Source organism: Oncorhynchus kisutch, linkage group LG30 (genome assembly GCF_002021735.2).
Source record: "Oncorhynchus kisutch isolate 150728-3 linkage group LG30, Okis_V2, whole genome shotgun sequence".
Taxonomy (NCBI): Eukaryota; Metazoa; Chordata; class Actinopteri; order Salmoniformes; family Salmonidae; genus Oncorhynchus; species Oncorhynchus kisutch.
This window is the reverse complement of record NC_034203.2, coordinates 5039560-5067023: the sequence shown is the minus strand read 5'-3', so window position 1 is coordinate 5067023 and position 27464 is coordinate 5039560. Positions and strand designations below refer to the sequence as shown.

Below are 27464 nucleotides of genomic sequence, written 5' to 3'. Positions count from 1 at the left end.
GATGACAAAATAGAGCAAGATTACTGAATGTAAGTAAAGTATTTACCAACAGAAGTGAATGTATCAAACTAGTTGCCTTGATAAAAGTGTTTTGTTGTTGTGCACTATCCTCAAACTTCTGGCATGTTATTTCTTCACTGTAATAGCTACTGTAAATTGGACTTTGCAGATTAACAATAATTTGTTGTCCCGGAAAGTTGTCTGTTATTTGCAATGCCATTCTAGTCACATATTGAGCAACAATTGTCCCAATTTCAAGACATTGATCATGTAGAGGTTATTAATATAAAGGGAAGGATGCCTAGTCAGTTGCACAACTGAATGCATTTAAAATAAATGTGTCTTCCACATTTAACCTCTAGCGTCCCACCTCGTCAACAGCCAGTGAAACTGCAGGGCGCCAAATTCAAAACAACAGAAATCCAATAATTAAAATTCCTCAAACATACAAATATTTCACACAATTTTAGTGATACACTTGTTGTAAATCCAGCCACAGTGTCTGATTTCAAAAAGGCTTTACAATGAAAGCACACCAAACGATTGTTAGGTCAGAGCCAAGTCACAGAAAAACACAGCCATTTTTCCAGCCAAAAAGAGGATTCACAAAAAGCAGAAATTGAGATAAAATGAATCACTAACCTTTGATGATCTTCATCAGATGACACTCATAGGACTTCATGTTACACAATGAAGTTCATATTTATATCCGAAAAGAGTTTACATTGGCGCGTTACCTTCAGTAGTTCCAAAACATCCAGTGATTTTGCAGAGAGCCACATCAATTTACAAAAAAACTCATAATAAACATTGCTAAAAGTTACAACTGTTACGCATGGAATTTTAGATCCATTTCTCCTCAATGCAGTCGCTGTGTCAGATTGTTTTTAAACTTTACGGAAAAAGCAAACCATGCAATAATCTGAGTACAGCGTTCAGACAACAAATCAAACCAAACAGATATCCGCCATGTTGGCAGTCAGAAATAGCATTATAAATATTCACTTCCCTTTAATGATCTTCATCAGAATGCACTCCCAGGAATCCCAGTTCCACAATAGATGTTTGTTTTGTTCGATAAAGTCCATAATTTATGTCCAAAAATCTCTTTTTTTTTTTTTTGCGTGTTTAGCCCAGTATTCCAAATTCATTCACTAGGAGCAGACAAAGTCAAAAAGTTCCATTACAGTCCGTACAAACATGTTAAACGATGTATATAATCAATCCTTAGGATGTTTTTAACATAAATCTTCATTAATGTTCCAACTGGAGAATTCCTTTGTCTTCAGAATTGCAATGGAACGCAAGCTAACTATCACGTGAACGAGCGTGGCCAGCTCGTGGCTCTCTGGCAGACCTCTGACTCATTCCCCTCTCATTCGCCCCCACCTCACAGTAGAAGCATCAAACAAGGTTCTAAAGACTGTTGACATCTAGTGGAAGCTTTAGGAAGTGCAATATGACCCCATAGTCACTGTGTATTCGATAGGCCAAAAGTTGAAAAACTACAAACCTCAGATTTCCCACTTCCTGGTTGGATTTTTTCTCAGGTTTTTGCCTGCCATATGAGTTCTGTTATACTCACAGACATCATTCAAACAGGTTTAGAAAGTGTTTTCTATCCACATCTACTAATTATATGCATATTCAGCTTTTATGGCTGAGTAGCAGGCAGTTTAATTTGGGCACGCTTTTCATCCAAAATTTCCAATGCTGTCCCCTACCCTAGAGAAGATAAGCCCTCTGAATCAGAGAGGTTCCCCTCTTTCACTCCATGTGTATCTGCCCCATTCCTTCTCTCTGCTCTCCCTCTCCTTCCTTCTCTCTCTCCTCTCCCCCTCTTTCACTCCATGTGTATCTGCCCCATTCCTTCTCTCTGCTCCCCTTCTCCTTCCTTCTCTCCCCTCTCCCCCTCTTTCACTCCATGTGTATCTGCCCCATTCCTTCCCTCTCCCCTCTCCCCTCTTTCACTCCATGCGTATCTGCCCCATTCCTTCTCTCTCCCCTCTCCCCTCTTTCACTCCATGCGTATCTGCCCCATTCCTTCTCTCCCCCTCTCCTTCCTTCTCTCTCCCCTCTTTCCCTCTTTCACTCCATGTGTATCTGCCCCATTCCTTCTCTCCCCCCTCTCCCCCTCTCCTTCCTTCTCTCTCCTCTCCCCCTCTTTCACTCCATGTGTATCTGCCCCATTTCTTCTCTCCTCTTTCCCTCCATGTGTATCTGCCCCATTCCTTCTCTCTTCCCTCTCCCCCTCTTTCACTCCATGTGTATCTGCCCCATTCCTTCTCTCTGCTCTCCCTCTCCTTCCTTCTCTCTCTCCTCTCCCCCTCTTTCACTCCATGTGTATCTGCCCCATTCCTTCTCTCTGCTCCCCTTCTCCTTCCTTCTCTCCCCTCTCCCCCTCTTTCACTCCATGTGTATCTGCCCCATTCCTTCCCTCTCCCCTCTCCCCTCTTTCACTCCATGCGTATCTGCCCCATTCCTTCTCTCTCCCCTCTCCCCTCTTTCACTCCATGCGTATCTGCCCCATTCCTTCTCTCCCCCTCTCCTTCCTTCTCTCTCCCCTCTTTCCCTCTTTCACTCCATGTGTATCTGCCCCATTCCTTCTCTCCCCCCTCTCCCCCTCTCCTTCCTTCTCTCTCCTCTCCCCCTCTTTCACTCCATGTGTATCTGCCCCATTTCTTCTCTCCTCTTTCCCTCCATGTGTATCTGCCCCATTCCTTCTCTCTTCCCTCTCCCCCTCTTTCACTCCATGTGTATCTGCCCCATTCCTCCTCTCCCCCTCTCCTTCCTTCTCTCTCCTCTCTCCCCCTCTTTCACTCCATGTGTATCTGCCCCATTCCTTCTCTCTGCTCCCCTTCTCCTTCCTTGTCTCTCCTCTCCCCCTCTTTCACCCCATGTGTATATGTCCCATTCCTTCTCTCTCCCTCTTTTGCCCCTTTCTTTCTCTCTTTTTCTTCTCCCTTTCTCTTTGTTCTCATTAAACAACCACCCAATATTTGCATGGCTTTTCAAATGCATTTATTTAAAGGGTGCTATCTGCTTCCCGCATCTTTCACATTGCAATGTTTTTTGAGTATTGACAAAACAATAGACGTAATGAATTCATTCTTCAATGCTGAACAATTTGGTTTGTTATTTATATCTAGTGTAATTGTGTCTTAAATCCCTACATAAACCTTTGATTGTTTTTGTGTTGTCAATTTACTTCAGTGGGTACATTTACATGCACACAATACAATTATTGTGAGTACTGAGATTCATATAATAGTTTGATTAAATGTTTACATGCTTTTCAAGAAGAAGGATTTCCCTGATAATCAGGTAGCCTGATCTGAAATCAGGCTACCTGATGGAACTTTGATAAATGCAGAAAAGTCCCTAACCAAAATAAATGTTCCAAAACAGCAACTTGTTATTTTTGGGAAGCCAATTTGATTCTGAGTTTGGACATGTAAAGTTTGTTTGTTTTAAAACTATACTTCACTCATGCGTAAGAGGGAGGCTTGCGTTGCTAGCACATGGCGCAGATCAAATACACTGCTGGAACTTAAGCTGTTTACATGTCCTAATAATTAGAAAGATTGCAAAATAATACAAGCATTTTAATCAACATATGCTTACTTCGATTATGACCTTACACCGATTAAGATAAGCAGAGTAAGGTATTTGTATGACTAATGCCATACTCGGCCTACTGCAATAATCAGTTTAATATTGAATTATTAGTGTGCATGCGCCCTCAACTTCTGTTGTCTTATTGTTTAGGAAATTCCCATCCTCTTGTATTTTTTTTGTATTATTGATAAAGAGAGCGATAGCGTTGAATGAGAGGGGTCCTAGAGCGAGGGGAGTGTATAGTATATAGCGGTGGTACCACGATTCGATGCCATGCACAAGGGTATAATTTATAGTGTGTGCTGAAGGTGGAGACATACCCGCTAGACTTGCCCCGGACACTGTTGTCATCTGTTCTTTCTTTGCAGAGCCAAAATGGCTGTCTACTAATCTTGGCATCCTGACGTGTATCGAGTGCTCTGGGATCCACAGGGAAATGGGTGTCCACATCTCCCGCATCCAGTCCATGGAGCTAGACAAACTGGGGAGCTCCGAACTCTTGGTATGTTGACGCGTACACTGAGTGTACAAAACATTATGAATACCTGCTCTTTCCATGACATAGACTGACCAGGTGAATCTAGTTGAAAGCTATGATCCCTTTTTGATGTCTCCTTATAAAAATTGAGACATGAATTGTGTCTGTGCCATTCAGAGGGTGAATGGGGAAGACAAAAGATTTAAGTGCCTTTGAATGGGTTATGGTAGTAGGTAGAACTGCCACGCTGCTGGGGTTTTCACGTTCAACAGTTTCCCGTGTGTATTAAGAATGGTCCACCACCCAATGGACATCCAGCCAACTTGACACAACTGTGGGAAGCATTGGATTCCAAATGGGCCAGCATCCCTGTGGAACACTTTCTACACCTTGTAGAGTCCATGCCCCGCCGAATTGAGGCTGCTCTGAGGGCAGAAGGGGAGTGCAAATCAATATTAGGAAGGTGTTCTTAATGTTTTGTACACTCAGTGTATACTGGTATCCTGACACATCTTGAGGCTCCAGGGCCACACAATTTGTTTGTCAAAATGAATTTCTGGGCCGGTATCAAAAATGATATCGGTCCATTATAATTCTACATACTTTCTATCAGGTTTTAAACATTCAAGTGTAGCTTGGAGTCATTTTTTTATACACAATATGAAAATAAATATGTTGGTGTATTTGTGTTACTTTGTGTTTCTTGTCAATGAGATGCATGATGTGTTTGACATTGGCATTATGCAATGAATGTATATGTTATGTTTGTGATGGATGTCTAAAGGGTCAGTTTCCATGACTCAGACTAATTTATCTCTATGGAATTACTGCATATTTTTAGTCTAGGACTCTGCTTAATCTCGTTCCTAATTTCTTTGTCCAGGTGTGTGATTTTGTATATATACTGTCCAAGACAATGTTCCCTGTCAACATATACTTTTATTGTATCTTAGTTTAATCATAGTGCCTTGCAAAACTACTCAGACCCCTTAGATTTCCTCACATTTAGTGTTAAATTAAATCTATTTTAATCCCACTTTATATTTTAATCCCACTACAGGCTGATCCAACTTTGATGTAATGTCCTTAAAACAAGTCAAAATGAGGCTCAGTAGTGTGTGTGGCCTCCACGTGCCTGTATGACCTCCCTACAACGCCTGGGCAGGCTCCTGATGAGGTGGCGGATGGTCTCCTGAGGGATCTCCTCCCAGACCTGGACTAAAGCATCCACCAACTCCTGGACAGTCTGTTGGTGGCGTGGTGGATGGAGTGAGACATGATGTCCCAGATGTGCTCAATTGGATTCAGGTCTGGGGAACGTGCGGGCCAGTCCATAGCATCAATGCCTTCCTCTTGCAGGAACTGCTGACACACTCCAGCCACATGAGGTCTAGCATTGTCTTGCATTAGGAGGAACCCAGTGCCAACCGCACCAGCATATGGTTTCACAGGGGGTCTGAGGATCTCATCTCGGTACCTAATGACAGTCAGGCTACCTCTGGCGAGCACATGGAGGGCTGCCACCCCACACCATGACTGACCCACTGCCAAAGCAGTCATACTGGAGGATGTTGCAGGCAGCAGAACGTTCTCCACGGTGTCTCCAGACTCTGTCACGTCTGTCACGTGCTCAGTGTGAACCTGCATTCATCTGTGAAGAGCACAGGGCGCCAGTGGCGAATTTGCCAATCTTGGTGTTCTCTGGCAAATGCCAAACGTCCTGCACGATGTTGGGCTGTAAGCACAACCCCCACCTGTGGACGTCGGGCCCTCATACCACCCTCATGGAGTCTGTTTCTGACCGTTTGAGCAGACACATGCACATTTGTGGCCTGCTGGAGGTCATTTTGCAGGGCTCCGGCAGTGCTCCTCCTGCTCCTCCTTTCACAAAGGCGGAGGTAGCGGTCCTGCTGCTGGGTTGTTGCCCTCCTACGGCCTCCTCCATGTCTCCTGATGTACTGGCCTGTTTCCTGGTAGCACCTCCATGCTCTGGACACTACGCTGACAGACACAGCAAACCTTCTTGCCACAGCTCGCATTGATGTGCCATCCTGGATGATCTGCAAGTGACCAAAACATCAGCCAGGAAGCATAGGAACTAAGAAGTGGTCTGTGGTCACCACCTGCAGAACCACTCCTTTATTGGGGGTGTCTTGCTAATTGCCTATAATTTCCACCTGTTGTCTATTCCATTTGCACAACAGCATGTGACATTTATTGTCAATCAGTGTTGCTTCCTAAGTGGACAGTTTGATTTCACAGAAGTGTGATTGACTTGGAGTTACATTGTGTTGTTTAAGTGTTCCCTTTATTTTTTTTAGCAGTATATATATATATATGTATATGTGTGTGTGTGTGTGTGTGTATATATATATATATATATATATATATATATATATATATATATATATAATTGTTCCATGAGTATTCATGAGTATTCAGCCCCTTTGCAAGATTTGGCTGAACACATCACATAATAAGTTACTCACTCTGTGTGAAATAATCCTCTAAAGGGGTTGACATAATTGTTAAATGACTAACCCTTCCTCTGTCCCCCATACATACAACATCTGTAAGTTCCCTCAGTCAAGTATTGAATTTAAAGAACAGATTCCTTCTGAACTGAGCTGCAGGACAGGAATGAAACTGCTTAAGGATGTTACCATGAGGCCATTGGTGATTTTAAAACAGTTCAATGGCTGTGATGGGAGAACACTGAGGATGGATCAACAACAATGTTGAGACTCCACAATAATGATCTAAATGACAGAGTGAAAAGAATAATACAAACATACACAATACAAATATTCCAGAACATGCATCTTGTACGCAACAAGGCACTAAAGAATACTGAGGGGAAAAAACACAGCAAAGAAATACACTTTTTTGGCCTAAATACAAAGCCTCAACAGCCTTTGCTTCTCAAATGACTGCCTCGTCTGGTTCAGCAACTACTTCTCAGATAGAGTTCAGTGTGTCAAATCGACGGGCCTGTTGTCCGGACCTCTGGCAGTCTCTATAGGGGTGCCACAAGGTTTAATTCTCGGGCCGACTCTTTTCTCTGTATACATCAATGATGTCACTCTTACTGCTGGTGATTCCCTGATCCACCTCTACCCACACGACACCAGTCTATATACTTCTGGCCCTTCTTTGGAAATTGTTTTAACTAACCTCCAAACGAGTTTCAATGCCATACAACACTCCTTCCGTGGCCTCCAACTGCTCTTAAATGCTAGTAAAACTAAATGCATGCTCTTCAACCGATCCTTCCAGACTCAACAACAAACTTAACGTAATGAAAACCGAAACAGCCTATACTAGTGTAAACTAACATAGAGACAGGAACAAAGACACTAAGGACAATCACCCACGACAAACTCAAAGAATATGGCTGCCTAAATATGGTTCCCAATCAGAGACAACGATAAGCACCTGCCTCTGATTGAGAACCACTCCAGACAGCCATAGACTTTGCTAGATAACCCCACTAGCTACAATCCCAAATACATACACACCAAAACCCCAAGACAAAACACACCACAATACAAAAACTCCATGCCACACCCTGGCCTGACCCAATACATGAAAAAAAACACAAAATACTTAGAACAGGGCGTGACACTACCACTGCAACCTGTACACTCTCGTTGGCTGGCCCTCGCTTCATATTCATCGCCAAACCCACTGGCTCTAGGTCATCTACAAGTCTCTGCTAGGTAATTCCCCGCCTTATCTCAGCTCACTGGTCACCATAGCAGCACCCACTCGTAGCACACGCTCCAGCAGGTATATCTCACTGGTCATCCCCAAAGCCAATTCTCCCTTTGGCCTCCTTTCCTTCCAGTTCTCTGCTGCCAATGACTGGAACGAATTGTAAAAATCACTGAAGCTGGAGACTCATAACCCCTCTAACTTTAAGCACCAGCTGTCAGAGCAGCTCACAGATCACTGCACCTGTACATTGCCCATCTGTAAATATCCCATCAAACTACCTCATCCTTATACTGTTATTTATTTTTTGCTCCTTTGCACCCCAGTATCCCTACTTCCACATTCATCTTCTGCACATCTATCACTCCAGTGTTTAATTGCTAAATTGTATTTACTTTGCCGCTACGGCCTATTTATTGCCTTACCTCATTTGCACACACTGTATATGGACTTTTCTATTGTGTTATTGACTGTACGTTTGTTTATTCCATGTGTAACTCTGTGTTGTTTGTGTTGCACAGCTTTGCTTTATTTTTACAGTTGTAAATGAGAACTTGTTCTCAACTGGCATACCTGGTTAAATAAAGGTGAAATAAAATGTTAAAATATATATATGTTTGGGGCAAATCCACCACAACATGTCACTGAATAACTGCCTCCTTATTTTCAAGCATGGTGGTGGCTGCATCATGGTATGGGTATGCCTGACATCAGCAAATTCTGGGGAGTTTTTCAGGATAAAAATAAATGGAATATAGCTAAGCACAGGAAAAATCCTTGAGGAAAACCTGCTTTAGTCTGCTTTACACCAGAGACTGGGAGAAGAATTCACCTTTCAGCAGGACAATAACCTAAAACACAAGCCAAAGTCTACACTGGAGTTGCTTACCAAGAAGACGGTGAATGTTCCTGAGTGGCCAACTTACAGTTTTGACTTAAATATGTTTGAAAATCTATGGAAAGATTTAAAAATTGCTGTCTAGTCATGATCCCCAACATCTTTATAGAGCTTGATGAATTTTGAAAAGAATAATGGGCAAATATTGTACAATCCAACCCAGAAAGTCTCACATCTGTAATCGATGCCAAATGTGTTTATAACATGTATTGACACAATATAATGCGAAGAAATCCAAAGGGTCTGAATACGTTTGAAAGGCACAGTATATGGTATGTTTAACTCCTAAACTTTGTCTGTTTCAAAGGCAGTTTACATGTTATTCAACCCACCTGTTCTGCTCTCTCTCCTCAGCTGGCTAAGAACATAGGGAACAGTAGTTTCAATGGCATCATGGAAGGCAATATTCCATGTCCCTCGCCAAAGCCCACCCCATCAAGTGACATGTGAGTGTTATTGAATTAACATCAGTCATTTGAAATCAATGTGAATCTAACCTTTTCAACCCATCTGAAATCTAAAATGGTTGTCATCATAGCAGGTTGCGAATATATGTGTCCGGGGCTGAAAGTAAATGTAATTACTTGCCGGTACAGGACCTCCTATCTGGAGGGGCATAATTAATAATGATGTCTTTTGTTTCAAAAGATATGTCTTTTGTCATAATGTTTCAATCTGATTTTCAAATAAATCAATAACGAGGCTATATACAAGGAGTACTGGCACTGAGTCAGTGTACTGGGGTATGAGGCAGTTGGGGTTATTGATTGAGGTAATATATACATGTAGGTTTGGTTAGGTTATTGATTGAAGTGCTATGTACATGTAGGTAGGGGGTGAAAAACAAAACATCCGGGTAGCTGTATTATTCACTATTCAGCAGTCGTAGAAGCTGTAGAAGCTGTTCAGGAGGCTTTCGTTCCCAGACTTGGCACTCCGGTACCCCTTGCCTTGCGGTAGCAGAGGGAACAGACTGTGAGTCTTTGACTTTGTGAGTCTTTGGCTGGAGTCTTTTCATGGCCTTCCTCTGACACCATCTGGTATAGAGGTCCTGGATGACAGGGAGCTCAGCCCCAGTGATGTACTGGACCATACGCACTACCTTCGAGCAGTTGCCATGCTAACGGTGATGCAGCCAGTCACGATGCTCTCTCGTGCCGCTGTAGAACGTTTTGAGGATCAGAGGACCCATGCCAAATCTTTTCAGCCTCCTGAGGGGGAAGAGGCGTTGTCGTGCCCTCTTCACGACTGTGTTGGTGTGCTTGGACCATGATGGGTCTTTAGTGATGTGGAAACCGAGGAACTTCAGGCTCTCGACCGTATCCACTACAGCCCGTCGATTTGAATGGGGGCGTGCTCGGCCCTCCGTTTCATGTATTCCACTATCAGGTCTTTTGTCTTGCTGACGTTGAGAGAGCGGTTGTTGTCCTGGCACCACACTGTCAGGTCTCTAACCTCCTCCCTGTAGGCTGTCTCATCGTTGTCAGTAATCAGGCCTACAACTTTGTGTCATCAGCAAACTTAATGATGGTGTTGGAGCCGTGTGCGGCACCACAGTCGAGGGTGACCAGGGAGTACAGGAGGGAGCTAAGCATGCACCCCTGAGGGGCCCCCGTGTTGAGGGTCAGCGTGGCGGATGTGTTGTTGCCTACCCTCACCACCTAGGGGTGTCCCATCAGAATGTCCATGATCCAGTTGCAGAGGGAGGTGTTAAGTTCCAGAGTCCTTAGCTTAGTGATGACCTTCGTGGGCACTATGGTGTTGAACACTGAGCTGTCGTCAATGTACAGCATTCTCACATAGATGTTCCTTTTGTCCAGTTGGGAAAGGGCAGTGTGGAGTGCAATAGAGATTGCATCATCTTTGGAGGCATTTCCAAATTGGCATGGGTCAGGGGTTTCTGGGATAATGGTGTTGATGTGAGCCATGACCAACCTTTCAAAGCATTTCATGGCTACAGATCTGAGTGCTACAGGGCATACAGGACGTAGTCATTAGACAGGTTACCTTGGCGTTCTTGGGCATGAGGACTATGGTGGTCTGCTTGAAACATGTAGGTATTACATTTTATTTGTATTTATTTAACCCTTAATTTACCAGGTATGTTGACTGAGAACACATTTTAATTTACAGCAACTACCAAGGGAATAGTTTCAGAGAAGAGGAAGGGGATGAATGAGCCAATTAGAAGCTGGAGATGATTAGGTGGCCATGATCGTATGTGGGCCAGATTGGGAATTTAGCCAGGACACTGGGGTTAACACTCCTACTCTTACGATAAGTGCCATGGGATCTTTAGTTACCACAGAGGGTCAAGACATTACGTCCCATATGAAAGACGGCACCCTACAATGGATGAAGGTTGAAAATGTCAGTGAAGACACTTGCTAGCTGGTCAGCTCATGCTCTGAGTACTGGTAATCCGTCTGGCCCTGCGGCCTTGTGAATTTTAACCTGTTAAAAAGCCTTACTCACATCGGCTACGGAACAATTGGTGCTCTCATGCATGGTTCAGTGTTGCTTGCCTTGAACCAAGCATTGAATGCATTTAGCTTGTCTGGTAGACTCGCGTCACTGGGCAGCTTGTGGCTGGTATTCCCTTGGTCAATCATCATAGTTTGCAAGCCCTGCCATATCGGATGAGCATCAGAGCTGGTTTAGTAGGATTCGATCTTAGTGCTGTATTGACACTTTGCCTGTTTGATTGTTCGTACACAGGCGTAGCGGGATTTCTTATAAGCATCCAAATGTGTGTCCCGCTCATTGCCTTTAGCTCAGTTCAGATGTTGCCTGTAATCCATTGTTTCTGGTCAGGCTATTTATGCACGGTCACTCGGGGGACTACATTGTCCATACACTTATTAATGAAGCCAGTGACTGATGTGGTAAACTCATCAATGCCATAGTATGAATCCCACAACATATTCAAATCTGTGCTAGCGAAACATTCCTGTAGCTTAGCATCCACTTCATCGATCCACTTCCATATTGAGCTCATCACTGGTACTTCCTGTTTCAGTTTTTGCTTGTAAGCAGGAATTAAGAGGATGAGGTTATGGTCAGATTTGCCAAATGAATGGCGAGGGAGAGCTTTGTATGCATCTCTGTGTAGAGTAGATGTGATTTTGATTTTTTTTGCCTGTAGTTGCACATAAGACATGCTGGTAGAAATTAGGTAAAATGGTTTCCCTGCATTAAAGTCCCCAGCCACTAGGAGCACCACATCTGGGTGAGCATTTTCTTGTTTGCTTATGGCCTTATAGAGTTGGTTGAGTGCAATCTTAGTGCCAGCATCGATATGTGATGGTAAATAGACGGCTACGAATAATACAGATGAGAACTCTCTTGGTCTACATCTTGCCATAAGGTTCTCTACCTCAGGTGAGCAAATACCACTAGACTTCTTTATTATTAGACATCGCGCACCAGCTGTTATTGACAAAAAAAACACACACTCCCACCCCTCCTCTTACCAGATGTAGCTTCTGCATTTTTTTATTTGCTTATGGCCTGGTGGTAAATAGACAGCTGCAAACTCTTGAAAGCTCTCTTTTGGGAAATAGTGTGGTCTACAGCTTATCATGAGGTTTTCTAATTCGGATGAGCAGAACCTTGAGACTGCGCACCAACTTTTGTTGACAAAGAGACACACCCCCTTCCGTCACCTTACTGGACACAGCTGTTCTGTCCTGCCGATATATAGAAAAAACAGCTAGATTTATATTTTCCATGTTCCAAGTTTATGGAAGGGGGTGAGAACCATGAGCCTCCTAGGTTTTGTAGTCAATGTAGCTAGAGGAGAACGGAAGCTAGCTGTCCTCCGGGTACACCATTGTGCTACACCAGAGAGTGCTGTTGAGGCTACTATAGACCTTAATTTCAAAACAGTGTGCTTTAATCAGTTAAATAAGTATACTGTATTTAGGGTAGTTTTGTCAAAAAATTATAACTTTTTCAATGTTTCACTATAAGAATAAAAAAAATCACTCAGTAGGGTGGTTCTCCTCTTCCTCCTCTGAGGAGCCTCCACTGCTGCACACGTTCATCCCCTGTAAATTAATTCCAAAAGCACACCAGCCATTTGATGGATGTAAAAATGTATACTCAAGTTATACTCTATGTACATATCTACCTTAATGACCTCGTATCCCTGCTCATCGACTCGGTACTGGTACCTCTTGTATATAGCCAAGTTATTGTTACTCATTGTGTATCTATTACTTTTATTATTATGTTTTAATTTTCACTCTCTGCATTGTTAGAAGGTCCCGTAAGTTAGCATTTCACTGTTAGTCTACAACTGTTGTTTACGAAGCATGTGACGAATATCATTAGATTTGGTTTAGGTACCAGGAAGATTTTCTGTGCAAAATTTCCAAATTACAACAGTTAAACTGGTTTTAAGGAATTTAAAATCTGTGAAAACGATCCAACATGTTTCTGATAACATTTCAGTTAATATGGATGCATATTTTATTTGGTGGGGGAAAAAATGAACGAGAGAAAAAATGAACGAGAGAAATCATATTTCTCTAATCCTGTTCCGAGACAAAAATGAACATTTGGTCTATTATTTTTACTGCAAGGATTCTGCAGGAGGCCTACAGTCAGTCCAGTTACTTTTTCAACTGTTCCATCTGAACTTCAAAGGTTCAAACCAGGGAGTGCTGTTATTGTGATAGGCAAATCTTTTACCGATACGGTGTACCACCACTATTTACTTGACCCGTACCTGCTTACTTTCACCCCTGACTGTGTCAATAAATATAAATGATCTCCATATGGTGCAAATCAAATGCATTTCTGATACCGGCCTAAGTATTAGTTCACTGGCAAACAGATAATTATGATAAGAAACAAACCTTATATTCTCTATGGCAGGACGGTGAGGAAGGAGTACATCAACGCTAAATACCTGGACCACAAATTTGCCCACCAGACTGGCAAAGCCACGGTTCCAGGCAAGTTGTCGGAGGCGGTGCGCTCCCGAGATCTGCTGTTACTTATCCAGATTTATGCCGAGGGGGCGGAGCTTATGGAGCCCCTGCCCGAGGCAGGAAAGGTAAGGGTAGCTGTGTTCATTTTATTCTTAAATAGCATATTAACTGAAGTGCACAACGAGTCAGAAAACAATTCAGAAAGCTTCAAGTGGTCACAATTCCAAAACAATTTGGCATCACTGGACGAAGATGTGGTTATGAAAGTGGCGTTATTTGATGTATTTTATTTATGTATATTTTATTTACAGGACCAATCAAAAGCTTGGACACACCTACTAATTTTCTTTATTTTTACTATTTTCAACATTGTAGAATAATAGTGAAGACATCAAAACTAGGAAATAACACATGGAATCATGTAGAACCAAAAAAGTGTTAAACATATCAAAATATATTTTATATTTGACATTCTTCAAAGTAGCCACCCTTTGCCTTGAGAGCTTTTCACCAGGACAAATACCCAAAACACACCTCCAGGCTGTGCAAAGGCTGTGTATTTGATCAAGAAGGAGAATGATGGAGTGCTGCATCAGATGACCTGGCCTCCACTATCACCAAACCACAACCCAATTGAGATGGTTTGGAATAAGTTGGAACGCAGAGTGAAGGAAAAGGAGCCAACAAGGGCTCAGCATATGTGGCAACTCCCTCAAGACATTTTGAAAAGCATTCCATATGAAGCTGATTGAGAGACACAAGATGGCACCGACAGCGATGGTCGCCTCTCTTACTGGTGTGTGTATTATTTCTTACATTGTTAGCACAGAAAATCTTAAGCGTTATTACCGGTAGGAACTATTGGATATAAGTGCGACGTCAACTTACCAACATTACGACCAGGAATACGACTTTCCCGAAGCGGATCCTTGGTTTGGACCGCCCACCCATGACAATGGACCTAATCCCAGAAGTCGACCCAAAGCAACACCACTGCAGAAGGGGCAGACGGAGCAGCCTTCTGGTCAGGCTCCATAGATATGCACATCGCCCACCACTCACCGGGAATACTACTCACCAATGTCCAGTCTCTTGACAACAAGGTAGACACAATTCGAGCAAGGGTTGCCTTCCAGAGAGACATCAGAGATTGTAACATTCTCTGTTTCACGGAAACATGGCTGTCTCGGGATACGTTGTTGGAGTCGGTGAAGCCATCGAGCTTCTTCATGCGTCGTGCCGACAGAGATAAACACCTCTCTGGGAAGAAGGGTTCTTGTCCGTTGTGCATATTCCCCGTCAAGCAGACACCACAATGGCCCTCAAGGAACTTCCCTGGACTCTATGCAAACTGGAAACCATATATCCTGAGGCTGCATATATTGTAGCTGGAGATTTTAACAAAGAAAATTTGAGGACAAGGCTACCTAAATTTGATCAGCATATTGATTTCAGCACTCGCAAGGGCAATGCACTCGATCACTGCTACTCTAATTTCTACGATGCATACAAGGCCCTCCCTCGCCCTCCCTTCCTCAAATCCGACCACGAGTCCATCTTGCTCCTACCGTCTTTATAGGCAGAAACTCGAACAGGATGTACCTGTGACTAGAACCATTCAACGCTGGTCTGACCAATCGGAATCCACGCTTCAAGATTGTTTTGATCACGCGGACTGGGAAATGTTCCGGTCAGCCTCAGAGAATAACATTGATCTATACGCTCTCTCTGTGAGTGAGTTTATAAGGAGGTGCATAGGAGATGTTGTACCCACTGTGACTATTAAAACCTACCCTAACCAGAAACCGTGGAGGGATAGCGGCATTCGCGCATAACTGAAAGTGCGATCCACCGTATTTAACCGTGGAAAGAGGACCTGGAATAAGGCCAAATATAAACAGTGTAGTTATTCCCTCCGCAAGTCAATCAACCAAGTGAAATGTTGGTATAGGGACAAAGTGGAGTCGCAATTCAACGGCTCAGACACGAGACGTATGTGGCAGGGTCTAGAGGAAATCACGAACTACAGAAAGAAAACCAGCCACGTTACGGACACTGACATCTTGCTTGCAGACAAACTAAACACCTTATTTTCCCTCTGAGGATAATACAGTGCCACCATCGTGGCACGTTAACAAGGACGTGGCCCCCCCCTCTCCTTCTCCGTGGCCGATGTGAGTAAGACATTTAAGCATGTTAACTCTCGCATGGCTGCTGGCCCAGACGGCATCCCTAGCTGCGTCCTTAGAGCATGCGCAGACCAGCTGGCTAGAGAGTTTTTGACATATTCAATCGCTCCCTATCCCGTCTGCTGTCCCCACATGCCCACCATTGTTCTTGTACCCAAGAAAGCAAAGGTAACTGAACTAAATTACTACAGTCCGGTAGCACTCGCTTCTGTCGTCGTGAAGTGCTATGAGAGACAAGGCAAGGATCATATCACCTCTACCTTACCTGCCACCCTAGACCCACTTCAATTTGCTTTCCTCCCCAACAGGTCCACAGTCGAGGCAATCGCCATCACACTGCACACTGCCCTATCCCATCTGGACAAGAGGAATACCTATGTAAGAATGCTGTTCATTGACTACAGCTCAGCATTCAACACGACAGTTCCCTCCAAGCTCATCATTAAACTGGATGCCCTGAGTCTCAACCCGACCTGTGCAATTAGGTCCTGGACTTTCTGATGGGCCGCCTCCAGGTGGTGAAGGTAGGAAACAATGTCTCCACTTCGTTGACCCTCAACACTGGGGCCCCACAAGGGTGCATGCTCAGCCCCATTCTGTACTCCCTGTTCACCCATTACTGCGTGGCCATTCACACCTCCAATTCAAGCATCAAGTTTGCAGACAACACAACAGTAGTGGGCTTGATTACCAACAACTACGGTAATCAGGGAGGAGGTCAGGGCACTCAGAGTGTGATGCCAGGATAACAACCTCTCAGAGAGAGGGAGCACCGCCCTATCCACATCAAAGGGACAGTAGTGGAGAAGTTGGAAAGTTAAGTTTCTCGGCGTGCACATCATTGACAAACTGAAATGGTCCACCCACACAGACAGTGTGGTGAAGAAGGCACAACAGCACCTCGTCAATATTAGGAGGCTGAAAAATCCCTGACAAACTTTTACAGATGCACATTCGAGAGCATCCTGTCGGGCTGTATCACCGCATCGTACAGCAACTGCACCACCCTCAACCGCAAGGCTCTCCAGAGGGTGGTGTGGTCTGCGAAATGCATCACCGGGGGCAAACTACCTGTCCTCCAGGACACCTACAGCACCCGATGTCACAGGAAGGCCAAAAAGATCTTCAAGGACAACAACCACCCGAGCCACGGCCTGTTCACATTGCTACCATCAAGAAGGCGAGGTCAGTACAGGTGCATCACAGCTGGGACCGAGAGACAGAAGCTGTTTTTCAATCTCAAGGATATCAGACTGCTAAACAGCAATCACTAACTCAGAGAGGCTGCTGCCTACATTGAGACCCAATCACTAGTCACTTTAAACAATGCCACTCTAAATAATGACACTTTAATAATCAAAGCAAATCAAATGTATTTATATAGCCCTTCGTACATCAGCTGATATCTCAAAGTGCTGTACAGAAACCCAGCCGAAAACCCCAAACAGCAAGCAATGCAGGTGTAGAAGAAAAACTCCCAAGAAAGGCCAAAACCTAGGAAGAAACCTAGAGAGGAACCAGGCTATGAGAGGTGGCCAGTCCTCTTCTGGCTGTGCGGGGTGGAGAAAATATAACAGAACATGGCCAAGATGTTCAAATGTTCATAAATGACCAGCATGGTCAAATAATAATAATCACAGGCAGAACAGTTGAAACTGGAGCAGCAGCACGGCCAGGTGGACTGGGGACAGCAAGGAGCCATCATGCCAGGTAGGCCTGAGGCATGGTCCTAGGGCTCAGGTCCTCCGAGAGCGAGAAAGAAAGAGAGAAAGAGAGAATTAGAGAGAGCATACTTAAATTCACACAGGACACCGGATAAGACAGGAGAAGTACTCCAGATATAACAAACTGACCCTAGCCTCCCGACACATAAACTTCTGCAGCATACATACTGGAGGCTGAGACAGGAGGGGTCAGGAGACACTGTGACCCCATCCGATGATAGGGCCAAACAGGAAGGATATAACCCCACCCTTTTTGCAAAAGCACAGCCACTACACCACTAAAGGGATATCTTCATCCACCAACTTACCATCCTGAGACAAGGCCGAGTATAGCCCACAAAGATCTCCGCCACGGCACAACCCAAGGGGGGGCGCCAACCCAGACAGGAAGATCACATCAGTGACGCACCCCTCAAGTGACGCACCCCTCCTAGGGACGGCATGGAAGAGCACCAGTAAGCCAGTGACTCAGCCCCTGTAATAGGGTTAGAGGCAGAGAATCCCAGTGGAAAGAGGGCAGAGACAGGCAGAGACAGGAAGGGCAGTTCGTTGCTCCAGAGCCTTTCCGTTCACTTTCACACTCCTGGGCCAGACTACACTCAATCATATGACCCACTGAAGAGATGAGTCTTCAGTAAAGTCTGAAAGGTTGAGACCGAGTCTGCGTCTCTCACATGGGTAGGCAGACCATTCCATAAAAATGGAGCTCTATAGGAGAAAGCCCTGCCTCCAGCTTTTTGCTTACAAATTCTAGGGACAATTAGGAGGCCTGCGTCTTGTGACTGTAGTGTACGTGTAGGTACAGTGGGGCAAAAAGTATTTAGTCAGCCACCAATTGTGCAAGTTCTCCCACTTAAAAATATGAGAGACCAATTATTTGGTCAATAACAAAAGTTTATCTCAATACTTTGTTATATACCCTTTGTTGGCAATGACAGAGGTGAAACGGTTTCTGTAAGTCTTCAAGGTTTTCACACACTGTTGCTGGTATTTTGGCCCATTCCTCCATGCAGATCTCCTCTAGAGCAGTGATGTTTTGGGGCTGTTGCTGGGCAACACGGACATTCGACTCCCTCCAAAGATTTTCAATGGGGTTGAGATCTGGAGACTGGCTAGGCCACTCCAGGACCTTGAAATGCTTCTTATGAAGCCACTCCTTCGTTTCCCGGGCGGTGTGTTTGGGATCATTGTCATGCTGAAAGACCCAGCCACGTTTCATCTTCAATGCCCTTGCTTATGGGAGGAGGTTTTCACTCAATCTCATGATGCATGGCTCCATTCATTCTTTCCTTTACTCTGTCAGTCATCCTGGTCCCTTTGCAGAAAAACAGCCCCAAAGCATGATTTTTCCACCCCCATGCTTCACAGTAGGTATGGTTTGGATGCAATTCAGCATTCTTTGTCCTCCAAACACGACGAGTTGAGTTTTTACCAAAAAGTTCTATTTTGGTTTCATCTGACCATATGACATTCTCCCAACCTTCTTCTGGATCATCCAAATGCTCTCTAGCAAACTTCAGACGGGTCTGGACATGTACTGGCTTAAGCAGGAGTCTGGCACTGCAGGATTTGTGTGTAGTGTGTTACTTATGGTAGGCTTTGTTACTTTGGTCCCAGCTCTCTGCAGGTCATTCACTAGATCCCCCCCGTGTGGTTCTGGGATTTTTGCTCACTGTTTTTGTGAGCAAAAATCCCAGAACCACACGGGGGGGATCTAGTGAATGACCATGGGGTGAGATGTTGCGTGGAGCCCCAGATCGAGGGAGATTATCAGTGGTCTTGTATGTCTTCCATTTCCTAATAATTGCTCCCACAGTTGATTTCTTCAAACCAAGCTGCTTACCTATTCTTACCTAGTCTTCCCAGCCTGGTGCAGGTCTACAATTTTGTTTCCGGTGTCCTTTGACAGCTCTTTGGTCTTGGCCATAGTGGAGTTTTTAGTGTGACTGTTTGAGGTTGTGGACAGGTGTCTTTTATACTGATAACAAGTTCAAACAGGTGCCATTAATACAGGTAACGAGTGGAGGACAGAGGAGCCTCTTAAAGAAGAAGTTATAGGTCTGTGAGAGACAGAAATCTTGCTTGTTTGTAGGTGACCAAATACTTATTTTCCACCATAATTTGCAAATAAATTCATAAAAAATCCTACAATGTGATTTTCTGGATTTTTTTTCTCATTTTGTCTGTCATAGTTGAAGTGTACATATGATGAAAATTACAGGCCTCTCATCTTTTTAAGTGGGAGAACTTGCACATTTGGTGGCTGACTAAATACTATTTTGCCCCACTGTATGTACGGCAGGACCAAATCAGAGAGATAGGTAGGAGAAAGCCCATGTAATGCTTTGTAGGTTAGCAGTAAAACCTTGAAATCAGCCCTTGCCTTGACAGGAAGCCAGTGTCGCGAGGCTAGCACTGGAGTAATATGATCAAATATTTTGGTTTACATTTCTTACATTACTCATATCATATGTATATTCTGTACCTTATACCATCTATTGCACGATGCCTATACCACTCATCCAGGTATTTATATGTACATATTCTTATGGAGTAAATGATCAAATATTTTGGTTTACATTTCTTACATTACTCATATCATATGTATATTCTGTACCTTATACCATCTATTGCACGATGCCTATACCACTCATCCAGGTATTTATATGTACATATTCATATACATATATTTTAGATTTGTGTGTATAAGGTAGATAGTACTGCACTGACGGTACTAGAAGCACAAGCATTTCGCTACACTCTCATTAACATCTGCTAATCACGTGTATGTGACAAATAAAATTTGATTTGATTTGAGAATGCCAAGAGTGTGCAAAGCGGTCATCAAGGCAAAAGGTGGCTACTTTGAAGATTCTCAAATATATAATATATTTTGATATGTTTAATAATTTTTTGGCGACTACATGATTCCATATGTGTTATTTCATAGTTTTGATGTCTTCACTATTATTCTACAATGTAGAAAATAGTACAAATAAATAAATAACCCTTGAATGAGTAGGTGTGTCCAAACTTTTGACTGGTACTGTAGTTGAAACACAGACTCGTTCCCAACAGGAGCTCAGTGAGACTGCCCTCCACTACTCTGTGAGGACTGCTGACCAGACCTCCCTGCATCTAGTGGACTTCCTGGTGCAAAACAGGTATATGACGCTAGTGTCCCGGCAGAGGGAACTCAATCACACATTTAAAGTTGGAACGTATAACCAACACTTTTACTAAATACTTGTTAATGACTTACTAATGATTATCTTAAGGTTTACCTTTTTATTCTTTGTATCACTAGAATTTGACTATCAGTCTCTCTCACTCTCCACCCCCAGTGGTAATCTAGACAGGCAGACGGAGAATGGAAACACTGCACTACACTACTGCTGTCTGTACGAAAAACAAGAATGTTTGAAACTGCTACTGCGGGGCAAACCAGCCATCGACATCGGTGTGTGCAAACTCTCAGATTGTCCCTGTCGGACTTGTCATCTCATTGCATGTTTTTAATCTTAGATTTCATATGACTGAAATATGTGAGGCAAACCAAGGTGTTTTTTTGGAGAGGTTGGAGATGGAGAGAGACATGATTTGTTTGTTCTGGATAGCTATGAAATATGTCAACTACTTTACAATTACTTTTTTTCTTCAGAAATATTTTCTTTCTTACTTTCAGGCATATATCAAATAGTTTAGGAAAAGTAACTACTGTAATTGTAAAAAGCAGTCAAGTAATTATCTGCTCCTTTATCACAGTATTTAACAATTTAACAATTATTAAGTATTTATCCAGTCTGTTTTTCTAAAACCATAATTTCCCTCACAACATTAAAACATCATCTGACTTTTGTTGATGCATGTCATGTAATGTCATTTCAAATCAATTCATTACAACTTAATTTATCCCGCCATATAAGAAAACCATCATCAAATTACAAATCACGTCATGAGGCTCCGCACTTATGGTGACCGCTGGCTACTTGTTCTTTCAGCCAATCAAAGTGGAGAGACTGCTCTGGACATTGCAAGAAGGTTGCGAGATACCCAGTACGAGGAATCGGTGAGTATCAGCCTTATAGGCATCAATATCTAGAAGGCTGGATTATTTCCAGCAACATCAAACTGTTTTAGAGACTGACAGACATGGTCTTTTAGTGCTCCAGTTCCCCCTGTCATTACTAGCAACAGAGGACAACTTCTGATTCTAATTAGCTGATCTGTCCACCTAGAACACAACACTTAGAACCTCTTTCCCCCCTACATTGTGGACTTAAGTGTGAACAGTACAAGTGATTTTTTTTTAAAGAAGAGAAAAAAAAGAAATGTAACAATTAAGTTAGGAAAATCTGAAAGTACGTATTAGGGTTTTACGACTACAATATTGAATATGAATACAATATGAATACAAGGAAAGCATGTTATGTCCCGTCGAAGTGCGGACAATGTGAGCACCCTCGTATGCTTCTTTAACTCCCCTGAATACCTCTGTCAACCTGGCAGCTAGTGGTTGAAACAAACCTCCCACAGTATCACCACATCCAATCACATAATACAAACATCAAGTGGCATACAGTATGTACAGTGCTTTCAGAAAGTATTCACAATCCTTGACTTTTTCTACATTTTGTTGTTTTCAAATTAAATTAATTAAAGTGCTGAAATGTCTTCAGTCAATAAGTATTCAACCCCTTTGTTATGGCAAGCCTAAATATGTTCAGGAGTAAAAATGTGCTACCTCATCTCTGTACACCACATGTGCTGCCTTCCTGTTAGAAGGTAACAGATTATTTTATTACAATGGTTAAATTGGATTTTCATTGTGTTCAATGGTGTTAATTGCCCACTAGTGGAGCTTTCTGGTACTTAGAAAGACTACGCAAACAGGAAGTAGAGAATTTGTTCTGCACGCATAGAAGCAGCTACAAACAACGCTATGGTGCAGGTCTTTCAATGTAGTTATTTATTGTCACGCTTCAGCCTTGGAAAATATAAGTTTTTTCACAACATAAACGTTTTCAATATATTAATTCAAGAAAAGTCACGCCTTGGGACTTAGTTGTTAGCTATCTGTCTAGTTTTGCATGGGAACGCAACTCAAGGGCAGAATACCACACATACAATTACTGTATCTGTAAGGTTCCTCAGTCGAGCAGTGAATTTCAAACACAGATTCAACCACAAAGACCAGGGAGTGACTCGCAAATCCAATGACTCGCAAAAAATGTCACCTATTGGTAGATGGGTGAGAACAAAGAAGCAGACATTGAATATCCCTTTGAGCAAGGTGAAGGTATTAATTACACTTTGGATGGTGTATCAATTTCACCATGAGGCCAATGATGAATTTAAACAGTTACAGAGTGTAATAGCTGTGATATGGGAAAACTGAGGACGGATCAATAACATTGTAGTTATTGATAACCTAATAACCTAATTGACAGAGTGAAAAGAAGGAAGCATGTACAGAATACATTTTTTCCAAAACATACATCCTGTTTGCAACAAGTAACTAAAGTAATACTGAAAAATATGTGGCATAGCAATTCACTTTTTGTCCTTTATACAAAGTGTTATGTTTGGGGAAAATCCAATACAACACATTACTGAGTACCACTCTCCATATTTTCAAGCATAGTGGTGGCTGCATCATGTTGTGGGTATGCTTGTAATCATTAAGGACTGGGGAGTTTTTCAGGATTTAAAAAGAAACTGAACGGAACTAATTCTACATAGTATTGACTCAGGTGTGTGGATATTTATGTAAATTAGATATTGCTGTATTTAATTTTCAATAAATTTGCAAACATTTCTAAAAACTAGTTATTTCTCATTCAGGGGTATTGTGTGTAGATGGGTGAGAAAAACATTTCTTTCTTCAATTTTGAATTCAGTCTGTAAAACAGTGGAATTGTGGGGTATGAATACTTTCTGAAGGTACTGTACTATATGACATGACTACACTATTGCATGTCTACCAGTACAACTTTTTCAGTATTGTGACTAGCTCTCACAATGTAACTAGTCAATGTAACCTGGTCTGTTCAGACAGGGAAAACAATGTATTGATTTAACCATTTATTAGAAGTAAATTAGAATACATTAGGTCTTGTTGTTAGGCTCTGCAGCTTCAGGGTAGCTCAGTGCCATAGCGATGCTCAATCGTTACCATAATAATAAACTACAGGTATAGCTGTACCAATCCCCCTGACAGGTGGAGGCTGGGGTTGTGCTGGTTTAGCAGTAAACAGACAATGCGTAGCGAGTAACAGCATAGTTGCAGCATGGGCAGCAAGAAACTCCAGCGCAAAGCTTGCAGTGCAGGAGCAGAGGATGCGTGTGCAGAACTCAACTTAAATAGGCCGCCATGTTAAGCTAGGAAGTCTTAGCTGAACTGGCTTTGCTTCATGTAGAAAAGCATGCTAGTACTCTCAACTATGGGAATTATCATATCATACACTTTTTCACACGTTGCACACAACACTGTTATTGCCTCTTCCCATAATCTATCCTGTCTGTGATATGGTCATGTAAATATATACTATTAATATTGTCACACTCTGTAACTTAGCCTTTTTCTCCTTTGTTTATCTCTCATTCTCTCTCTCGCTCATTCTCTCTCTGTATGTATCTCGCTCATTCTCTCTGTCTCACTGTCTCTCTCTCTGTCTCTCTTTCTCTCTCAATCTGTCTGTATGTCTGTCTCTCACTCTCCCTCTATTTATAGCTTTATTTTTCCTTCTCACCCTCTAGCTGATGGAGGCGGCAGAGGGGAAGTTTAACGCTCACGTCCATGTGGAGTATGAGTGGAACCTGCGACTGGAGGAAATAGACGAGAGTGATGATGACCTTGATGATAAGGTACTCCATCATGACTGAATTAACAAAACAATGAATGATTGAATTTAATGAATATACAGACCCCTTGACTTTTCCAAAACATTTTACTTCACAGCCTTATTCTAAAATGGATTAAAAGTCCCCCCCCCCCCCACATCAGTCTACAAACAATACCCCATAATGACAAAGGAAAAACTGTTTTTTATCATTTTGGCACACCTGAATTTGGGTAGTTTCTCCCATTCTTCTCTGCAGATCCTCTCTAGCGCTGTCAGGCTGGATGGGGAGCATCACTGCACAGCTATTTTCATGTCTCTCCAGAGATGTTCGATCGGGTTCAAGTCCGTGCTCTGGCTGGGCCACTCAAGGACATTCGGAGACTTGTCCCGAAGCCACTCCTGCGTTGTCTTGACTGTGTGCTTAGGGTCGTTGTCCTGTTGGAAGGTGAACCTTCACCCCAGGCTGAGGTCCTGAGTGGTCTGGAGCAGGTTTTCAACAAGGATCTCTCTGTACTTTGCTCCGTTCATCTTTCCCTCGCTCCTGACTAGTCTCCCAGTCCCTGCCGCTGAAAACATCCCCACAGCATGATGCTGCCACCATGCTTCACCCTAGGGATGGTGCCAGGTTCCCTACAGACGTGACACTTGATGAAGAATTGTTTTTATTTAATCCATTTTAGAATGAGGTTGTCATGTCAGAGAAATGTGGAAAAGTGAAGGGGTCTGAATACGTTCAGAATGCGCTACAATATGTATCCATGTCATACGTTAAACTGCACACTTGGAAAGACAAAGGCAGCAGCATCGATCTGGTCTTGTTTCTTATACTTATAGTGATCTTGTTTGGTTATAGTTTCAAGTTTTAATGTCACATGCACAAATAGAGTGAAATGCCTTTCTTGCAAGTGCAACAATGCAATAACAATGTAATATTAAAACGAATAAGGTAAAACAAAAGCACACACAGTATGAAAATAAGAATATGAAGAACACTATCAAGTAAGTAATCATACTACATACAGTACCAGTACCATATTAACAATGTACAGGGATACTGGAGTGATGGAGGTAGATATGTATAGGGGTAATCATACTATGTACAGTGTCAGTACCATATTAACAATATACAGGGATACTGGAGTGATGGAGGTAGATATGTATAGGGGTAAGGTGACTATATACAGGGTCAGTACCATATTAACAATATACAGGGATACTGGAGTGGTAGAGGCAGATATGTATAGGGGTAAGGTGACTAGACATCAGGATATATGATTAACAGCAGCGTATATGATGATGGTGTGTGTTTGTGTGTGTGTCAATTCAGTGTAAATCTATGTGCGTATTGTGCGTGTGTGCAAATGATGGAGTGTGTGTTTTGGAGTGTCAGTGTGTGTAAGTGTGTGGTAGTTCCAAGATGGCGTAGCAGTCGGACGTGTGTTTTGACCTGTTCCGTGTATATATAATTTTCGTCGTATATAATTTGTATATATTTTCATCTCACTTTCTATCTACGGACTGGATATCCTCTCCTGCAACCCTCCTCACCCAATGTGATTCGGATTTGTTATTTTTATACTTTAGAACCGGAACCCCCATCAGCAGCTAGCCAGCTAACTTGCTACTAGCTAGTAGTCAGTTAGCCACTGCTAGCGGTCCTCAACATTAACTCGGACATCAGCCAGCCTCAGCCCGGTCAACTCCTGCCAGTCTGCACATTGCGATATCAACCCAGAGCATATCGGACTGCTTTTTCTCTACCTCATCTCCGGATTCCTACCGCAAGCTATGAACCTTTACACCGGATCACCGCAGCTAGCCACTGAGTGGCTAATCCTGGGAAACATCTCTGTCCCGAAGCAAGCACCAGTTAGCTTGGAGCTAGCCTCGAGCTAGGCCCATCTCCCGGCTAGCCAAAGAGGTCCACCAGCCAATTCTTGGGCTACAATATCTATTTTGCCAATTGGCCTGAACTCTTTACTGCCTACACGGAGCCCCGCCAATCCATCACAACTGGTCTGGCAACGTAACCGTCCGAGGTGGTTTCAACAGGTTCTTCCGTTGCGACATTGCCTGATGCCCATCTGCTAGCCCCGGCCTGCTAGCTGTCTGAATCGCCGTGTCTCCAGCTCACCTAGCGTAGTAACAACTACTGAATTGGCTCCCTGACTCATTTGTCCCTATGATCACTCGGCTACACATGCCTCTCCATAATGTCAAAATGCCTTATCTATTGCTGTTTTGGTCAGTGATTATTATCTTATTTCACTGTTGAACCCCTATCTTATTTCACTATCCTACTCCTCCTCTGTTCCTCTGGTGATGTAGAGGTTAACCCTGCAGCCCCCAGCACCACTCCCATTCCCCAGGCGCTCTAATATGTTGACTTCTGTAACCATAAAAGCCTTGGTTTCATGCACGTTAACATTAGAAGCCTCCTCCACAAGTTTGTGTTATTCACTGCTTTAGCACACACCGCCAACCCTGATGTCCTAGCCGTGTCTGAATCCTGGCTTAGGAAGACCACCAAAAACCCTGAAATTTCCATCCCCAACTATAACATTTTCCGACAAGATAGAACTGCCAAAGGGGGCGGAGTTGTAATCTACTGCAGAGATAGCCTGCAGAGTTCTGTCATACTATCCAGGTCTGTGCCCAAACAATTCAAGCTTTTATATTTAAAAATCCACCTTCCCAGAAACAAGTCTCTCACCAATGCCGCTTGTTATAGACCACCTTCAGCCCCCAGCTGTGCCCTGGACACCATATGTGAATTGATTGCCCCCCATCTATCTTCAGAGCTCGTACTGCTAGGTGACCTAAACTGGGACATGCTTAACACCCCGGCTGTCCAACAATCTAAGATAGATGCCTTCAATCTCGCACAAATTATCAAGGAACCTACCAGGTACAACCCTAAATCCATAACCATGGGCAACCTCTTAGATGTCATCCAGACCAACTTGCCCTCTAAATACAAATCTGCTGTCTTCAACCATGATTTCAGCAATCACTGCCTGCGTGCGTAATGGGTCCGTGGTCAAACGACCACCCCTCATCA

At 43.2% G+C, this 27464-nt stretch overlaps 1 protein-coding gene across 4 annotated transcripts in view; it reads left to right on the top strand.

Annotated features, from left to right (window-relative positions):
- Positions 1 to 27464, top strand: part of LOC109875090 (arf-GAP with SH3 domain, ANK repeat and PH domain-containing protein 1) — a 185652-nt gene that overhangs the window by 143574 nt on the left and 14614 nt on the right. For all 4 annotated transcript variants that reach the window (XM_031810256.1, XM_031810255.1, XM_031810254.1 and 1 more), the window contains 7 exons: positions 3987 to 4120; positions 9063 to 9154; positions 13590 to 13770; positions 20637 to 20722; positions 20903 to 21018; positions 21560 to 21627; positions 24318 to 24425. In XM_031810256.1, coding sequence (XP_031666116.1) covers positions 3987 to 4120; positions 9063 to 9154; positions 13590 to 13770; positions 20637 to 20722; positions 20903 to 21018; positions 21560 to 21627; positions 24318 to 24425 — 785 coding nt within the window. The remainder of the gene's footprint in view (positions 1 to 3986; positions 4121 to 9062; positions 9155 to 13589; positions 13771 to 20636; positions 20723 to 20902; positions 21019 to 21559; positions 21628 to 24317; positions 24426 to 27464) is intronic.